This window comes from Branchiostoma belcheri, unplaced genomic scaffold, assembly GCF_001625305.1.
Source record: "Branchiostoma belcheri isolate BF01 breed outbred unplaced genomic scaffold, Haploidv18h27 scaffold68, whole genome shotgun sequence".
In the NCBI taxonomy this organism is placed as follows: domain Eukaryota; kingdom Metazoa; phylum Chordata; class Leptocardii; order Amphioxiformes; family Branchiostomatidae; genus Branchiostoma; species Branchiostoma belcheri.
The window spans coordinates 1,414,936-1,432,480 of NW_017804331.1; the positions used below are offsets into that span (position 1 = coordinate 1,414,936).

The 17,545-nt window shown below is 44.0% G+C and overlaps 2 protein-coding genes across 2 annotated transcripts; both read left to right on the forward strand.

Annotated features, from left to right (window-relative positions):
* Nucleotides 1–341: 341 nt before the first annotated feature.
* LOC109483997 (serine/threonine-protein kinase pdik1l-B-like) lies at nucleotides 342–4,703 on the forward strand. Its single transcript, XM_019787154.1, has 8 exons — nucleotides 342–369; nucleotides 777–946; nucleotides 1,249–1,370; nucleotides 1,952–2,114; nucleotides 2,601–2,724; nucleotides 2,974–3,215; nucleotides 3,827–3,924; nucleotides 4,610–4,703. The coding sequence occupies exons 1-8, from the start codon at nucleotides 342–344 to the stop codon at nucleotides 4,701–4,703; spliced, it is 1,041 nt and encodes a 346-aa protein (XP_019642713.1).
* A 5,082-nt stretch (nucleotides 4,704–9,785) lies between these two features.
* On the forward strand, nucleotides 9,786–15,922 carry LOC109483998 (serine/threonine-protein kinase 35-like). The gene is made up of 6 exons (XM_019787155.1): nucleotides 9,786–9,950; nucleotides 10,290–10,414; nucleotides 13,279–13,438; nucleotides 14,124–14,232; nucleotides 15,237–15,520; nucleotides 15,821–15,922. The coding sequence occupies exons 1-6, from the start codon at nucleotides 9,786–9,788 to the stop codon at nucleotides 15,920–15,922; spliced, it is 945 nt and encodes a 314-aa protein (XP_019642714.1).
* Nucleotides 15,923–17,545: the final 1,623 nt, after the last annotated feature.

Here is a 17,545-nt window from a genome sequence, read left to right on the forward strand (position 1 = left end):
AACTGTTGTTTGCTCTTGTTGGGGGTGACCGAGAATACCTTTGTTGCGGGACTTTAATACGTTGCGTTACGACTTTGTTGGTTTTCCTCTATTTTGGTGGCCTAGGAATTCTATTTTGTTGCAGTTTTCTGTGAAATGAACTAACGTGAAATTTCAAGAAAGCGTTTTATGCTTTGCACAGTGTTTCAAGGTAGGAAGCCGTGTGTTTTTGCGTTAGCCTGTGCAGAGGAAAACCAATTGTGAAGGAAACCTGGCACAAATTTGCCACATACAATTCGTGACGAAATTCGTTTTTTAAAATACTTTTTAAAGGCAAAGCAACTTCAATCCATTGGCAACCGATGACCTTATTCCATTACGGCAAAGAAGGTTAGACTTCCAGGTGATGAGGCACACAAGACGATAGCCTTTTTTTAAATTTAAACATGCAAAAATACAATACATAGCGGTGACGCACTCAAGCAAAATGCTCATATTCCCGTCACTACTAGACATAAAATAAAAATTACATCACAAAAAATGGGTATCGTCCAGGTAACAAGAGAACAGAGTTTAGCTATTAAGATATAATAAATGAATACAGAACTATAAATCAGTTATTAAATCGCTTAGTTTCAGAGAAATATAGCTGTGTTATAATGAGTAATTAAGAGATGACTTTAGATGAAAGTAAAGGTGATACGCAGATAGCCTATTTCACAAGCAACTGAATAGATATATATCTAAAACTGCTTGGCTTTCATTGTTTGAGGTGATATGTTTCTGTCTCCTTGCAGCCTACATGGAGAAATACATAATCCAACACGAGCTCGGTCAGGGAGCGTTCGGTAAGGTGTACAAGGCGGAACGTCAGGAAGACGGCAGCGTGCACGCTCTCAAGTGTCTCACCGTGGACTCACTGGACAAAGTGGAAGTCGTGATAAAGGAAATCAGCGCTCTACAGCAGGTAAGGATCATTATTAACAAACTAGAAATGAGTATTAACAACCTTAAGAAATACTAGAAAAGGGGTGTGTCAGCTTTTGTTTGCAAAATATAGTATTATCTAGAAAACTTAAAAGACTACCACCAATTCCATAATATGTCAGGATTTTTCTTCGCCAAAGTATGCGTGCTGATGAATGACTTTGACAGAGATGTTGAAAGGAAGGAAAGGTCAGTGGAAAGATGATGAATACGATGCTAGGTCCTTTATAGCCTTTGTCCCTTATAATCCTAAACATATTTGCTAATTCGTCTAAATTGTAGGTCGGAGAACACCCAAACATCATGCAGTTCACTGAGAAGTTCACAGAGGGCGCTGGTTTGAACACCCCTGCGCTGAACGTGTGGCTCGTGCTGGAATACTGCAACGGGGGAACCCTGGACACGTGCGTTAGTTACTATGGTTACATGTACAAATATAATGTACGTGTTGTGAAGTATTTGCGATACATTCTCTCCATACGCCCATCAGCCTTAGTGTGGCATACTTTGTGCCAACTTAAAAGGTAGGATAGGGGTAGACGTGGACAAGTGCAAGGACACGACAAGTGAAAATCAGTTATGTTATTGTTAGTACTACACATATTTACGTATGTACAAAGGAGGCAGGGGTGCTTCCTTACTAGTAGCTAACTAAACGTATTTGCCGCGCGCGCGGGATAGCTCTGCCGTGGGAGAATGGGCAGCTCAGTGCGAAGCCCGTCCCAGCTCTGCTTTGAACTGGGAGATGGACTTCGCCTCCGCCACACTGGGCTCAAGTTCATTCCACTCCTTGATGGTGCGAGGGAAGAACGAGCGCCTGTAATAGTTGTTCTTACTGGCGATGGTCTGCAGCTTTAAAGCATGGTCTAACCAAAAGATACTAATATAAAGGCTATCATTGTATACGCTTCCTTATAATACGACAGGTGGTTAGGTATCACAAATAAAAAGCTTATAATGTTCCCAAATATCCATTACACTTCAGCTTCATCTTGGGTAGGAATAACCCTGACCGAGCGACCGTTCTGCAATTATTGTGCGACACGATAGAGGGCGTTGCCTACCTGCACGGCAGAAACATCGTCCACCGAGACCTGAAGCCTGACAACATCTTGGTGGACAATTCCAGGCGGAGACCGGTTGCTAAGGTAAGCCGGGATCAATAGTGTCAGTTTAATTGCACATTGCTAGCCTTGATGCTTCACACTTCTGTATTGGCAACCCGACAAAAGAAAGCGGTGACATCCAAAACTATTACACACCTACGGACATATGTTACAAGAAAACTTTGGCAACTTGGGGATTATATATATAACTTGACTAGTCTTAGTGTAAGTCTAAGTTTAAGTGTAAGTGTAAGCCTACGTCTAAGTCTCCTTCTGAGTCTTAAAAGACCTAAAACGTCTAAAAAAGTCCTAAAAGTCTTTAAAAGATTTGACGTCTTAAAAAGTCGTAAATCAAAATTAACACTTTTCAACTTTTTCGACTTTTTAAGACTTTTCAAGACTTAGAAGAATTTTTAAGACTTAAGCCTTAATTAAAGTCCTATTTGCAGCACGGAAGTTGTTGTCGGTATGAGCAGGTATTAAAGGATTTGTTGGCCTGATGAAAGTTCTGTATCCATCGCCCTTTAGATCGCAGATTTCGGCATCGCCCGTGTGTGTGAGCGGAGTGGCTGGGACATGAACAGTTACTACATGCAGACTGCGGTCGGTACTAGGCTGTACCTGTCGCCTGAAATCATCGGACCACTGCTGGGTAAGACGGTTGATTTTTATGTTTACCTTCGCAGAAGGAATTAATACATATTGTTTTTGCTCAAGGTCAATGACCTGGACCAGACGTCTATCACCAATGGTAACTGGTGCTGTAGCACTGACACATGGTGTTGGGTTACATTATGTAGCAGAACAGAGTTGGAGAGCCTGCAAGTGAAGTATAGGTACTCTCGTCTGGTACTTTTGGTCTTGACGTTATCTAACGTTCTGGCGTCATCACGGTCAACAGCACAGCGGCCAGATCAGGTGACCTACACCGCCAAGACCGACGTCTTCGCCTTGGGCCTGATCATGGCCGCCATTTTGGATCGGACGACAGTTGCGTTCAACCCGGGAAAAGTGACGCCCTTCCTGCCGGACCCCGCCAACAACGGGCAGCCCGCGCCTGTGGCTGACGTCATGATCGCACATCCGGGGTACCCGCTGGAAGACATGCTGGTGACCAGTGAACCTCCGGGGTCTCCGCTAAAGGTACATAACGATATATAACGGCCGTGAATAGTTTCATCAGGTTGGTAAGACACTGAGTAAAGAGACTCTTTTGTACACAACCAAGTCTTTTATTCAGCCGACGTTTCGGTGACTGTCTGTCACCTTCCTCAGGGCAATTCTGACTGGTTCACATTACACTGCAGCACAGGTGTCGCTGCTACAGATGCATTCCCAAACGTACAATATTTACCTGGTATAGTCTACACATATGCGTGGTTACAGGGAACTGTATCAGAAGCGGTCCCAAATGTACAAGAGTTGGATATATACAAAACCGTGGTCAGTTATTAAACAAAAGCAGTTACAGAGAACAGATTCCACAATGTGGTTCCAAACGTACACATGATAGGTCATATACGTAAATCTCTCACCTAGAGCTTTTGGCCAGCTCCTCTGGTCTTCCTCAGTAGACTGACCCACTGAGCTTGTCACGTGACTTTTTGTAGTATGACGCCGACACTGGGTCAAAGGTATCTGGAAAGAAGAAGAAAGTCAGCTATTGGGCAAACAAATGACGTTCACTCCCCTGAGATTATTATGGTTTCTGATGCTTTATTGAGCATGAAAAGGCCGGTTCTTTTTCCCCCCAGACCCTGATCCTGTCCATGCTGACAGTTTCAAGCCGACAGAGACCCACATCAGAACAGGTTCTCCGCAGGCTCAGGCAGATCATCAAATCGTCTGACAGGTGGGTCACAACTAGTTGTGACGTCATGACTAGTTCGTCATGACTCTGAGCCGCGCTAGTACACCGACGTCTTGTCACATGGATACTCGTGGCCTCCCCCTACATTCCAATGATTAGCCTCCTTCGCAGTCTTGTTGGGCGTCGGCGTTATTTTTTCTGTGAGCGACGCGAGTAATATGCCGCCGCGAGGGACGATTTTGCTGCCGAGGGTTTTTTTTTTGTTGGAGCGCGAAACCTTCTCTCCGTGGCAAAAACCCCCTTGGCAGCAAATCGTCCCTCGCGGCCTTTTATTACTCGCGTCGCTCACAGAAAAAATAACGCCCACGTCCAACAAGACTGCGAGGGAGGCTAACAGCAAGTACGTTTCATGGATGACATCCTCAGAAGACTTCAAATCTATTGCGATAGGGCAAAAAAACAAGGCGGGCCCAAAAAAACAAGATTCCTACATTTTGGCATCGTAAACCTTGTTAAACAAAAAATGATATCTATATTGTGCTACGTTTACTGCTAACAACATTCATTTCTTACTGAAACAACTTTGAAAAATAAGTTTTCAATCAATATCCAGTTGTTTTTGATTCAGTGGGAACATCACAAATGCACAGCCATCATCACATCTAAATCGTTTGACTTTCAACTAGAAAAATACTTGAATGTTTTCCTTCAAATGCTGATATTTCAGGGCCAACACCCAAACTTCGGTACAGCCTTCCACGCTCCCACCCTCCCCACATACTGTGGTGGAGATACCAGCTGAGGATACAGAGGATCGGTAAGCAGCTCACGCTTTCTTTAGACCCTTTGATAATAATAATAACGAAACGATTCTAGTAGTAGCAGTCCAAAAGTAGAATTCCGCGATCCCAAACCCTCACATTTTCTCGCATTTTAATACACAATTTACACCAAAATGCGAGCCTCGGAAACGGAAACGGACTTGCTTCCATGCTAGCACTAAAATATTGGCGTAATGATGACATCCATAGGGTCTTGAATTGTCACCGTGATGAAAAACATAAACTCACGTAACCGAAAACCCATGTACAAAGGGACAAAGACCTAACTTTGATCGTTGATTTCTACATACGCAGCACCTGCTGTGAGGAATGCTGGAGGTGGGACGACAATCGGCACTGGTACACGCCATGCGGGAAGGGCCCTGGGTGGGTGACTGTGCTGCTGATCGCTAGGTTGATCGTTTGGGTGGTCCTCTGCACTATTTTGTTCTTCTTGATTTTTGTTTTTATTGTATGCTTTTTTTTCGCCTGTTTGTTCGCCTGTTATACGTGTGCATGTAAATGTGTTAAAGACTACTTGACTGAATGTGAAGCAGTACAATATTGTCTCGCAGTCTATTCTCTGTGTTTTCTATGTGATGATATCGGTGGGCACGAATGCAACTTTCTTGAGAAGAACTGAGCAGGTGTTATTTCCTATAAACGATCACATAGTTAATAATGCAAAATCAATCAGGATTTGTAAGGTTTCATCAGCCTTAAACAAGGAAATGGACAATTATAATCCATTAACGAACTACTTAGAACATGAGTACCGGGCAAAACACACAAATAAAAAAATTGTATAGGCCACATGCATATTTTTAGGTCTGAATTTTAATTTTTAATATTCAAAATAATAAGTTAGAGCTGTTAGGAAGGGGCATGATGAAAGCTAAAAATGAAGGTGTGAACCATAGAGACATGAATTGTCAAAGCCTGTTGTTCTTGTCATTTTGCACATTAAGTCTTTTGATATTTCCAGAGCTACTACCTAAATATTATGATTCTCCGTGTATCATATTTGAATGCTTGTCACCGCACAGCAGTGAAATAGCAGTTATTTTCAATTATACGAATGGCATGAACATTCAAAGAGTAAAAGATGCACATACACATAAAGACTTGCAGATGTATACGAATGTTGTTATCTAAGTTGTGCGCTAGCAGAGGAAATAGGCACGAGTGTACAATGTACTTGTTTACGTGTGTAAAAGTGACAGGTTTGTTTTCTACATTTAAGTAACACTAGGATATGGCATTCGGTTTGATGTTTTTTGTATATATCAAACAATTTTGCCACATAACTGTCAGATTCATTTGCATGAATGATGTATAATTACATATAGAATATCATTTATTGATGTGTAAAAAATACAGGTTACCGTTTGACGTTGCTCACACAGTTATGTAGGACAGTTTTCTACATGTATAGTGTGTATATAGCTTTTACTGTTGTCAAATTGTATTTAGAGTTCTGAGCTGTTGCTACTGCTACTGCAGCTGCTTCTGGTAAATACTAGTAGATTGAATAAAATCCATTTGTATGCTGTTATGCTGTGTGGAATAAGGAAGTGTTTCATTTCGTGAGAACGCTTAAGTGTAGGTGTAACGTTAACTATGACGTGGGATATGAAAGAATAGATACATATGACGTTACTTCAAAACAGATTCTCTGGAAGAGGACTTGTACTATCCAAGCAGTAGTTTGGGATTTGTGTTATTTTTGGTGTTTTTCTAAGGCTTTTTTATCGGGGTTTCTTTTTCGCACAGGAATTTTTGTTCACTAGACCCAAAGTTGGGAAACCCCAATAATAAAAGCCTAAAACACGCCAAAAATAACCCCAAACCCAAACCTCTGCTTGGAGAGTAGGGGACATGGCCGTCGCCACGGAAGCACTTTTCACTGCTGACAACTTTTGGCCGACACGGTTGCCCGTTTTGCGTCGTTATTGACAAATCGTCATTCCATTATAAATCATACAAGCACTCCAAGCTGCCAGTATAAGTGTTTACATGCGGCGTGCATTTGTTTGTTATGCTCGCATGATCCTGCGTTTCAAAGTTCAAGTACTTTGTACATTTGTTCGCCAGTTCTCCTTCGCGTCCGGGCCTCTGTGAATTTTGTTTGTCAGCTTCCGTGGACGGTTCTACGCGTAACAAGCAGCTTCCGTTTGCAGGTAGGTCTGCATTTCTTTTCAAACGTTGCGCACATGTATGTATGACTTCAGTCCGCTCTTTGCTAACGTTAAAGTAAGCTAAAAAGTACTCGAAAAGTTAAGATGGAGCAATTTCAGTAGTGGCCAACCATAGAAAGCAATAGCCTCCACCAGGCCTTTCTACGGGAATACGGACCGTAGAATTCCGAAAAAAAAGAGAAAAATTGGCCAGGGAAGTCCGGCCGCGGGAAGGTTGTTTCTTACCCGGCCAGTCAAACCTACAAGGCGACCAAACTCCCCTGGCAAATATTCTATAAATAGCCAGCGTAGTTAGTCTGGTAGAGACTAAAAAAAAAAGTGATTTTTTTTATAGATGGTTTCAAAGGTTCTCTTTGTCTAATAGTCAACCATTTAGATAATGTAGTCTTTTCCCGTCTTTGCTGGCGGCGCTTAATATGTTTTGTCTGCTCGCTTGTTGTTGTTTTTGTTTTCCATGTTTCATGAAACGAAATTATAAGAGGAAGAAGGAATCTTTATTCAACTTGCAGACTTGCATAGCCTGAATTTTGTCGAATTTATAAAGTTAAATTGCCTTAAATTGTACTTTTGTAACATGTTGGTCAGAAGTTCTAATGCCTGGTTTACTATCAACATCGTGAAAAGCCTTCCTTAGTAGCCCAAATTCGCTTCCAAACAAAGTGCAGTGCAGAACTCAGGAGCGAAGGTATACAGGCATTGACAGGAGACGGTAGGTACAAAAAGTACAGAAGAGCAAATGCCGTTGACGTCGGCGGTGAAGGTGGAATAAAGATCGAGAGCACAAGCTGTTTCAGGTGACATGAAAAAAAGTCGACCAAGAAAGATGAAAGGAGAAATACGAAAAAGAGAAAAAATGCACAAACTGTACATGTCAGCAAATTCCCCGGTTCCTGATCCTATCTCTGTTGCCGTGCGACGGTAGCTACAACAAGCGTGCTTTTGTACAAGTGTCATTCTGTACGTGCGCAATATAATGGTGCTACCAATAGCTATCGCACGAGTCAACAGCTACACAATCACACACTAAATTAAAAGGTACACTTTAATATGTTATCCATTGCAAACGTACGTCTTTGAGGTCTCTTACACAGAACCTAATTAAATAAAACTGAAAAAAAGAAGCACTTGTGTTATGCCCGACGTTTTGAGAAACGCTGCGTGATATTGTATTGTACGTAAATGCACGTTTACGGGAAGAAAACTTAGCACGCGGTAACTAGCGTTACGTTACCATGTCTAACATTTTGGCTTTTGTGGAGAGTGATGGTAATATTATGGGTTTCCCGTAGAACATGTCAGAAAAACTTGGAAGTCAGAAATGGTTACAGATTTCCTTCCTAAGATCCGATTGGACATATATCACTATTTCTTGCAGATTCAGGGACAGATTCTGTAAAGTTAATGTTTTCCCTCGTTTATAACTTCATTCTAAAGTTATATTTTCATCTGTTCTATTTTTTTTTAAAGATTTATGAAGGTTCTCCCCAGAAAAAAAAACACCCCTATGCTGGTGGACAATGTATGGGGCTAAATCACAGTGTAGGGGGTAGAAAATCACAGCCTTTGTTTACGGGTGAGACCACGTTTGCGTCTGGTATGTCATTTATTTACGAAGATTTACCACACTTGTGGATTGATTGACATTACAGGTGACTATCACCTCTTCAAAGATGTCAACCTGAGACCAGACTGTAAGGTTTGAACCACTCACACCGGGAAGGTCTCCTACTCTTTTCGATAAGTGTGGTGGGTTCTTTAACGTGCGTGGGGTGTAGCTCTCCCAAGCACGGGACCTCCGTTTAACGTCCTATTCGAGGGACGGCCCTAACCGAAGCTAGGTACTCATTGTGTGAAAGTTGTGTAAAATGCCTTTCCCAAGGGCACAAAATCGGTGACAAGGTGGGTTTCGAACCCGGGACCTCTTGGTTCCGCGCCGAAGACGCTACTGACTGCGCCACACCGCCGCAGTCCAGTCATGTTTGTTGTTGGGTCGCAGTTGTGCCCAGGTGGTCGCTAATTGCGGTTGGATAAGGCTATCATTCATCTTTCCGTCAATACTATAATCTACTCCTACACTTGTCGAGTAATGATTAACCCGCAGAGTGTCACTCAAGAGGCGAAGTTCCATTCTTGATTAAGGGCACCGTCAGCAAAAAGCACCTGGGTGAAGGTCGTCGGGAAGAAAACAAACGTTCTGAACCCTAGCAACCCCGCAGGACGGTCGGAAGTCTTTTTTTTTTTACATCATGATTCACCACAAAACAAGGCTCATGAAAGCCACTCAAATGCTTTGGGTTACTGTACAGTCAGTGAGGACAGATGTTTGTTGACCTTAGACTTGAAAAGTTTAAAGTTATACCCATATGGGAAACAATCACCTGGTAGTTTATTCCATAGTGATGTTGTTCCAGGAAAGAAGCTTTCAGCGTGGAACTTCCTCCTAAGAGGTGGTGTATGGAGGAAGAAAGGGATTTTCACCTGAGTGGTTACTAAGGTTGAGCCATTCTTTTGCCGTTAGCCGACATTTTTAGACAAGTGAGCTTCTTGAATGACTCCAATTATTGTACGTCTTCAGACAAGTGAAAGTGCTTCTTGAGTTCTGAGCAGAAGGTCACAACCCGAGCCGAACCTTTCCGCGAGCCGAGGTGAGCACGACAGTCTCTTTGTTTGTTTGTTTGTTTGAGGGTTTTTTCACCCATTAAAGACGCTTGCTTAGACCATATAAGAGCTTAAGTTCTGGATAGTCTCCGCGTATTCAAGAACGTAGATTTGCACCAGGCACGGTTCTGGATACGCGTGGACTATCCAGAACCGTGCCTGAGCCTGACAAAATTCTGCCCGTTCTTTTGACACCATTGGTTAACATTCTTTTTGTTCAGCCGACATGGAGAAGTACAGGATCCTAGAAGAGTTGGGGCAGGGTGCGTTCGGTAAGGTGTACAAGGCGGAACGTAAGGAGGACGGCAGCGTGCACGCTCTCAAGTGTCTCACCGTGGACTCACTGGAAAAGAGCGAAGTCGTGATAAGGGAGATCCATGCTCTACAGCAGGTAAGAAAGAAACTTTGTTAAAGTAAAGTACCAAGATCCAACACTCAGCTTCACATGTCTTCATATGTACCAAGGACTAGCAGGCTGTGGAACTCCTTACCAGCCTCGGTCTTCCCTGACAGTCCCAATATGACTAAGTTCAAGACTGCTGTAAACAGATTCTTGTTGAATTCAAAAAGATTGTGTGTACGTCCATTTCATGTGTGTTGAAATATTCAGAAAAATACTGATGACTTTAACAACATTTTTTACTAGTTTGTGACCCTGTTAAGGCAAAGGAATTAAGGCTGGCTGGCCGTTACGTTTGATACGTTCTGTTGTTCTTGATGTAAAATACAGGCAGTAGGAAAACACCAGAACATCTTGCAGTTCATTGGCCTGATTGCTGAGGGCGTCGGCTTGCACACCCCTGTACTGAACGTGTGGCTGATCGTGGAGTACTGCGACGGGGGCACCCTGGACAGGTATCTCATCATCATTATTTTTATTTATTTCATTTATTTCATTTTAACACACCTGGGTAGCCCACTCAGCTTTGACAAGTTGATTTTCAGTGGGGCCCAGTTTACAGAAATAAAATAAAAAAACATAAGTTAATACTTAAACAGAAATAATAGAGAATTGTATGTAAAACATAAATAACGCAGGTAACCAAATTATACAAAATAGATACATTATCCACTGTGTTCTGCGTCTACAGTCGTATGGAAATGTCCTGTATTCGCATTCAGTCTTTCTTCATCTCTTATCACCGTGTCTTCTGCTTCGTGAGCTCTCTAAGCTCCTTGAGTTTCTTTTCTGTTGTGGGAGGGCCTAGCCCTCCGCGCTTCAGGTCTCCCTTCAGCATGCTGAGCGGGTTGATACAGTGTCTCCCTTTGAGAGCTTTGTATCTGCTGGAGCTAAGGAATGAAAGTTCCAGAGCTTTTTGTGCAGGTGTGCCTTGTGGTATTATGAGAATATGTCCCAACAAAGACCACCAGGTATGCTGCAGCTTTCTCTCATGATAGCCTCCATCAGGCCTTCCTAAGGGGCATAGCAAAATTCGGGTCGTCTGAGCGTTCGGCTCGGAACCAAGAGGTCTCGAGTTCGAATTCTGCCATGCCACCGATCTTGTGCCCTTGGGAAAGGCACTTAACACGACTTTCCTCACTTCACTCAGGTTGAAATGAGTATGTCTGTTGTCCGTTCATGCGTTTGTGTGCGTTGTTCGCGGAATAAAAATTGAGTGCGGTGCCGCCATATATACATGTCCTGTAATAAATGTTTGAATAGAAATAAAATTCGGCAAAATAGGTTCCACCGTTATGGTTTCATTTCCCCCTCATGGGCAAATGAACTATAGAGTGACCAAACGTGGGGTCGTGTGGCGCAGCGGTAGCGCGTTCGGCTCGGGACCTGGAGGTCCAGGGTTCGATCCCCACCCATGTCACCGATCTTGTGCCCTTGGGAAAGGTACTTTACACGACTTTCCTCACTTCACTCAGGTGTAAATAAGTACCTAGCTTCGATTAGGGACGTCCCTCGGATAGGACGTAAAGTGGAGGTCCCGTGTTTGAGGAGAGCCACACCCCAAGCACGTTAAATATCCCACCACACCTTTCGAAAAAGAGTAGGGGCATGCCCTGGTGTGCGATGGTCCAAATTCTACAGCCCAAATACTACAGTGTAGCAGAATCATCAGCAAGTTGATGTTGGCTACCTTAACCCCAAAGACAAAAAAAAACCTCCCCTGACCAATTATTCTCGCTGTTTAGCTAATGTTTACTGTTTTGAACCTGTGTCGGTAGTCTGGCAGGGTGGCTAAGCTTTGTCACGTACGGTACACTAAATATTTAACAAGATCTGTTTCTTTCTTTGCACTGGTCCCCCTTGGAGGTAGAGGTTAGGTTAATGATTATAAGATCAAAAGCACTGACTGTGTATATGTCACCAAGACGCTATATATAGACAGGAACATATCCTTTCCCCGGAACTCAATCAGAAAAAAAAGTACAGCACCTTTTCCCCCAAAGTAATGTACTGGTTAAGTAATGTACTGGTACATTACTTGAGAATAGGTAAGTTTACAGCTTAAAGAATCAAGTTTAGTGTACAAAGTCCCAGGGCGGAGGACTTATTTACTCTGCCACCAAGTACAGTAGGGGCACCCTCACTAGCTAGTTTGCAGTTAAGCGACGGTCACAACTCGCCGTACGTGCTTCTGCGTGCTGTCTACGTGCAAAAACGTGGGCAATCGTACGGCATCCGTGCGTGGTGAGTACCACCTCCGTACGGAATCCTACGGATTTGGGAGCACGCAGACACGCCGTAGAACTTTAAGTGCATGTAATACTTTTTCTACGTGCGGTCTGCGGATTTACCACCCGTGCGTGCGAGTGCGTGCGACGCGCGTGCCCCGTACAGCCTATGAGCGTGCAGCGTACGGACTCCGTGAGTCTAACTTCACTATTCTCACGTGCAATTGCTGTACGGACAGCGCACGAAGCATGTGCGTGCCACGCACGGTGCTTGCGTCATCCGTGCTTACTCCTCACTTCCCAGTTGACCTGCTCAATGACCACGCAGAACACACGTGCACCATACCAGGTGCTCCGCACGTGCAACGCACGTGCAACGCACCTGATTTCTACAGTATATAAAGACGACTTGACCGGCGACTGCCAACTCGTCTCCAAGATGCCCAGGAAGGCTCAGAAGAAGACTACCAGACAAGACCCAAAGAAACGGGCCGCGGAAGACACCAGGGCGGCTAGTGATTATGAAGTTAACAGGAGGTGCACGCACTTACAACGTGCGAGTGAGTAAGGAAACCGTGCGTACGCCGCACGTGTAGGTACGGCCTGTACGCGGCAACGTAGCAATCGCACAGAGATCGTGCGTTGTAAGCACGTACAACTCACTTACCACTTTCGCAACGTACGATGCACGCAACCGCTGACGGCCAGGCGTGTCGTGCAGACCACGTACGTACACCTTGCGCAACCGTGCGAGTGACGTACTCCCTCGGCCGGCCACCCTACGTTTGCAGAAAAAACGTAGCAGACGTAGCCACGACAAAAACGTACGGACAAAAAGCACGCACGGCGAGTTGTGACCGAGGCTTTAGATGTGCAAAGGTTAGGCGTAACAGGTCTTTCAGTGTAACATAACCAGCTGCCGCAGCGCCGCGTGCCTACGAAGCTGTTGTGTTACGCTTAGATTCAGAAATTATACTTTCCATATAAGTTCTACGGACAAGCCGTGTCACAAATGACGCAATAGATGTAGTGAAAGAAGTGGGCACGAAAAGGTAAAATACTTCCAATGCCTTTATATTCCCATGGAACAGCTTCATCCTCAAAGACAAGCCTAGCCGAGCGACCGTTCTGCAGTTATTGTGCCAAGCGGCAGAGGGCGTCGCTTACCTGCACGGCAGGAACGTCGTACACGGAGCGCTCAAGCCTGACAACATCTTGGTGGACAACTCCGGACAGAGACCAGTTGTTAAGGTGATAAGTCATGATTTATCATACTGTGAAAGTGAAAGTGATCTCGATCCAGTTTAGCTCATTGAAGAGCTAATCTCCCACTGGTCGTGACAGAGGAGACAGACGCTATGTACAGTATTTCCGTTACATTGTACCGGGGAAATTCCCCTAGCTCTTTTCGACAAGCACAATGAACAGAGGACCACGGTTAACACCCCGTCCGAAGGACTGCGACCCTAAACAGTAGCGGGCATGTCGGGTGAGCGACATCAGCCGGGATTCGAACTCCCAACCTCTTAGTCCAGAGGCAGGATCGCTAACCACTGGACTATGCACGCTATACGCTATACTGTCAGTCTGCACATGGTATTAAGCTGTTTACCAAGCTAGGTTAGCCACCGGGAGGCCCATATTTAACTAACCTTGACCTTTCTCTTCCTACGACCTACCAACATACCAGATATCATCACAATCCATGAAGGCGTTCTGACTACAAATGTGCGGAAACACAGACAGACACACAGACAGACACACAAAAAACAATACCTCCATTTTTCATGGAGGTAATAGCCATTCATTCTACACCTCCACCACATCGTTCTCATTGCACTGTATTCCTTCAAAGTGCACTGTATAGTCTGCTAATATCTGTTGAGCTCAACAAGTCAATTTCGTGGACTTCAAAGTTGTATCCTTCTTCCCTCAGGTTGCAGATTTCGGCGTCGTGTGTGCCCGTGCACTGGGCGAGTGGGGAGACAACTACGCACAGACCATGATAATGTACCTGTCCCCTGAACTGCTCCTAAATATTGTGGGTAAGGCATGTACAGATGACTTGCAATTGTCTTCAGTGATTTCGTCAAAATCGTCATCATCTTGACGAGCTAGTTGCTCGCGTGCTCCTCACTCTCCCGATCCTTCAGAGCTCTGAGTAGGTTTTGTATATTGAAATACCTTTATTGTACATTCATGCCAGGGCGGGCTAGGTACAGGTCAAGATATAACAGACACATAACAAACGTATGTAGAAAAGTGTAGACAAAGGGTACACTACTTGACTTGACTAGGATACTATAATAGGCTAATACAAAGTGTTCTAGTAATACTGAGCTGAGGTCAACTTCTCGCTTTTTTGTACAATGGAAAATTTGGGAACAGATCATGTTTGTAATACAGGGTTTGTCTAGACGCATCAAAAATTAAAAAATATAAATTGGTCGCTTGCATTTAGGTGTTCAAAGTATGGGAACTTCTCTTTGATATGATTAAAAAGGACAGATCTTTCATTAGAATATAAAGTACAGTCTGAAATAAAGTGTTGTTCATCTTCTATTCTATTCATGTTACAGTATTGACAGAGTCTGTTCTGGAGATAATCCACAGGGCGTACCCTCATAGCTAGGAATGGACGTTTTTGAACAGAGTAGAGTGGAGTAGAGTAGAAGGATCTCTTCCAATTGAGACCGCCCATCCAATTAATGAACGGTCATTCCTGACTTGTGCGGACAATCCAAGGCCTTGAAGTCTTATACCACAGAGAAGTAGTTTGTTCTTCTTCTTCTTCACTCATCCTCATCTGAGGTGCAGCTTGAGAAGTTCTGTCTCCAATACAGTCTGTCATTCATTTCGGACCGAAGTTCCAATCCTTAAAGTCCAGTTTTAGACTCAATGAGACCCTTAAGTGTTGTGATTGTAGTTTGTAGTTTTTCAAGTACTTTCTTAGGCAACACCATGTGAAGGTAAACATTATGCATTGGCTTTGGCTTTGCAGATGTTACCTTTCTAGTTTTATGTTTCAAGTATCTATTGCTTCAAACAGCACAACGAGACCTCTTGACGACCACCACCGAGGCTGATGTCTTCGCCTTGGGCCTGATCATCGCCGCCATCTTGGGTCAGATGACAGATTCAGCCGCCCCATCGACAGATCCCGCAGATCCAGGGACAGATCCCGCGACAGATCCAGCCGCCCCAGGAAAGCTTGTGCCTGCCGTGTACGTGGAGGGAAAGCTTACGGCCGTGGCCAAGGTCATGATCACACATCCTGAGTTCCCGGTGGCAGACATGCTGATGACCAGCGAACCACAGGGGTCTCCGGTAAAGGTACGCGAATACAGATACAGATATGGCAAAAAGCAGTTACTCAAGCAACTGGATATGATTTTGGAAACGGTCAGATGTTTCGGGTAGCATCCACTACCTTTCGTCAGTGACACTGTTAGTTTCCAAAATCATATCCAGTTGCTTGAGATACTGCTTTTTGGCGTATCTTATTACCTGAATGTCTAACCTTCATCGACGTAACAGATACAGATACATCACACAACAATCAGTTAGCGCATATTCAGGCTGTGAAAAAATGTTGGCATTTGTCGTACACTGACTGACTCTGTATCCCCCCAGGCCCTGGTTGTATCCATGTTGGGAGTTTATCCTCACCAGAGACCGACATCAGAACAGGTTCTCGGCAGACTGAGGCAGATCACGGGCTCTTCTGGCGGGTGAGTCCCGTCTGGGCATCTTGTATCTTCTTCTTTTTTTTAAATCCAATATTACATGACTAGACATTGTGACGGCACGCTCAAGTTATATCAACTTATTTTATGCCGTCAACAACACAGAGTACAAATACAGTACAGTACGATACTCATTTTCACTTGAGTAAAGTGAGGAAAGCCGTGTAAAGTGCCTTTCCCAAGGGCACAAGATCGGTGGCATGCCAGGACTCGAACCCGGGACCTCTTGGTTCCGAGTCGAGCACTCTGCCGTTACGCAACACATCACGTCTTCGCCGTTGATGAGTGGAGTTACCCACGTCTGCTGTTTTATCCAGAACTGTGCCTATCTAGTCCTATGTCTGAATGGGTTAGGGTTATGGATCAGGCACGGTTCTGGATAGTCTCTGGGTATTCAAGAACGTAGATTTGCCCCAGGTACGGTTCTGGATACCCGTGAATTGTCCAGAATCGTACCTGAGCATGGTTCTTAGAAAGCACAGTTCTGGATATTCTTGCATTGGACTGTCAAGAATCGTGCCTGAGCACGGATCTGGTTAAAGCGCTGTTCTTGATACAAAGTCACTAGCTATGTTGCCACCAGCTTGTGTCCACAGCAGGTGTTGCAGAAAACTAGCATTTGAAAACAAAAATTAAACATGTATAACTTTAACCGGAAATTGCGAAAACTGTCAGACAATCATGTTTTCTGAGACTAGGTGGTAATTATATAGGAAGTAGAAAAAAAGGCTTCGTGCCAAATGTTTTGCCATCTTCAATCACTTGTAAGCTTTAACGGTTTCTGATTAAATAGATCTTTGCTAATGATGAGGTTCTTGTTAAATAAATCTTGCAGGGTTGTTGTATCGCAGCCCACTCCACGATCACACACGGTGGTCCAGGTACCGAGTGAAAATGCACGCCGGCAAACTGATGATTTGTGCCGAGACCCTGAGTCGTGCCCTGATTGGTAATTATAACTTTGTTTGTTTGTTTGTTTGTTTGTTTGTTTATTAGCATATAATCGAAGTAGTAAAATAACACAAGGTAGCATAGTTTACAACTGGGGCTCGGTACACTAGAAGACATGGCTGCTGCAGCACAAACAGAAGTACCCGGAGAAGCACCATCCAAACTGTCGACCGATGAAACAATAGTTACTCAATCACTCAATCACCTACTTAATATCCTAAAAAAACGTTATTTAAGTTTTTGTTTTGTTTCTTCTTCTTCTCCAGACAAATAAGGTTAATGACCTGGACTGTCACCAACTGGTGCTGTAGCAGGCACCCTGTGGTGTTGAGTTTCATTATGTAGCAAAGTGGCAGGATAGAGATGGAGGGGCTGGTCTCCATCTAGTATATATGTTTGTGGAGATAAATAGAGCAGTAGTTTGTTAGGTTAGAGCATGTAAAAGTAACCGTTATGTATTTTCTAGTTACCTCCATGAAATGTGTCATGGAGGTTATATTTTCAGTTGCGTTTATCCGTCCGTCCTTCTGTCTGTCTGTTGGTCAACAAGATAACTCAAGAACGCCTGGATGGATTGGTTTCATACTTGGTGTGTTGGTAGGGTGTGACAAAAACTGGAAATGATGAGATTTTGGTCCCCCTAGTGGCTTCCCTTGGTACT

What these genes read in the sequence shown, in the direction of transcription:
- LOC109483997 (XM_019787154.1), top strand. Translation starts at nt 342, where the DNA reads ATGACCTTATTCCATTACGGCAAAGAAG. An exon ending in AAATCAGCGCTCTACAGCAG is followed by an intron (nt 947 to 1,248) that starts GTAAGGATCATT and finishes TCTAAATTGTAG; the next exon opens with GTCGGAGAACACCCAAACAT. An exon ending in ATCATCAAATCGTCTGACAG is followed by an intron (nt 3,925 to 4,609) that starts GTGGGTCACAAC and finishes CTGATATTTCAG; the next exon opens with GGCCAACACCCAAACTTCGG.
- LOC109483998 (XM_019787155.1), top strand. Translation starts at nt 9,786, where the DNA reads ATGGAGAAGTACAGGATCCTAGAAGAGTTGGGGCAGGGTGCGTTCGGT. An exon ending in AGATCCATGCTCTACAGCAG is followed by an intron (nt 9,951 to 10,289) that starts GTAAGAAAGAAA and finishes TGTAAAATACAG; the next exon opens with GCAGTAGGAAAACACCAGAA. An exon ending in GACAGAGACCAGTTGTTAAG is followed by an intron (nt 13,439 to 14,123) that starts GTGATAAGTCAT and finishes TTCTTCCCTCAG; the next exon opens with GTTGCAGATTTCGGCGTCGT.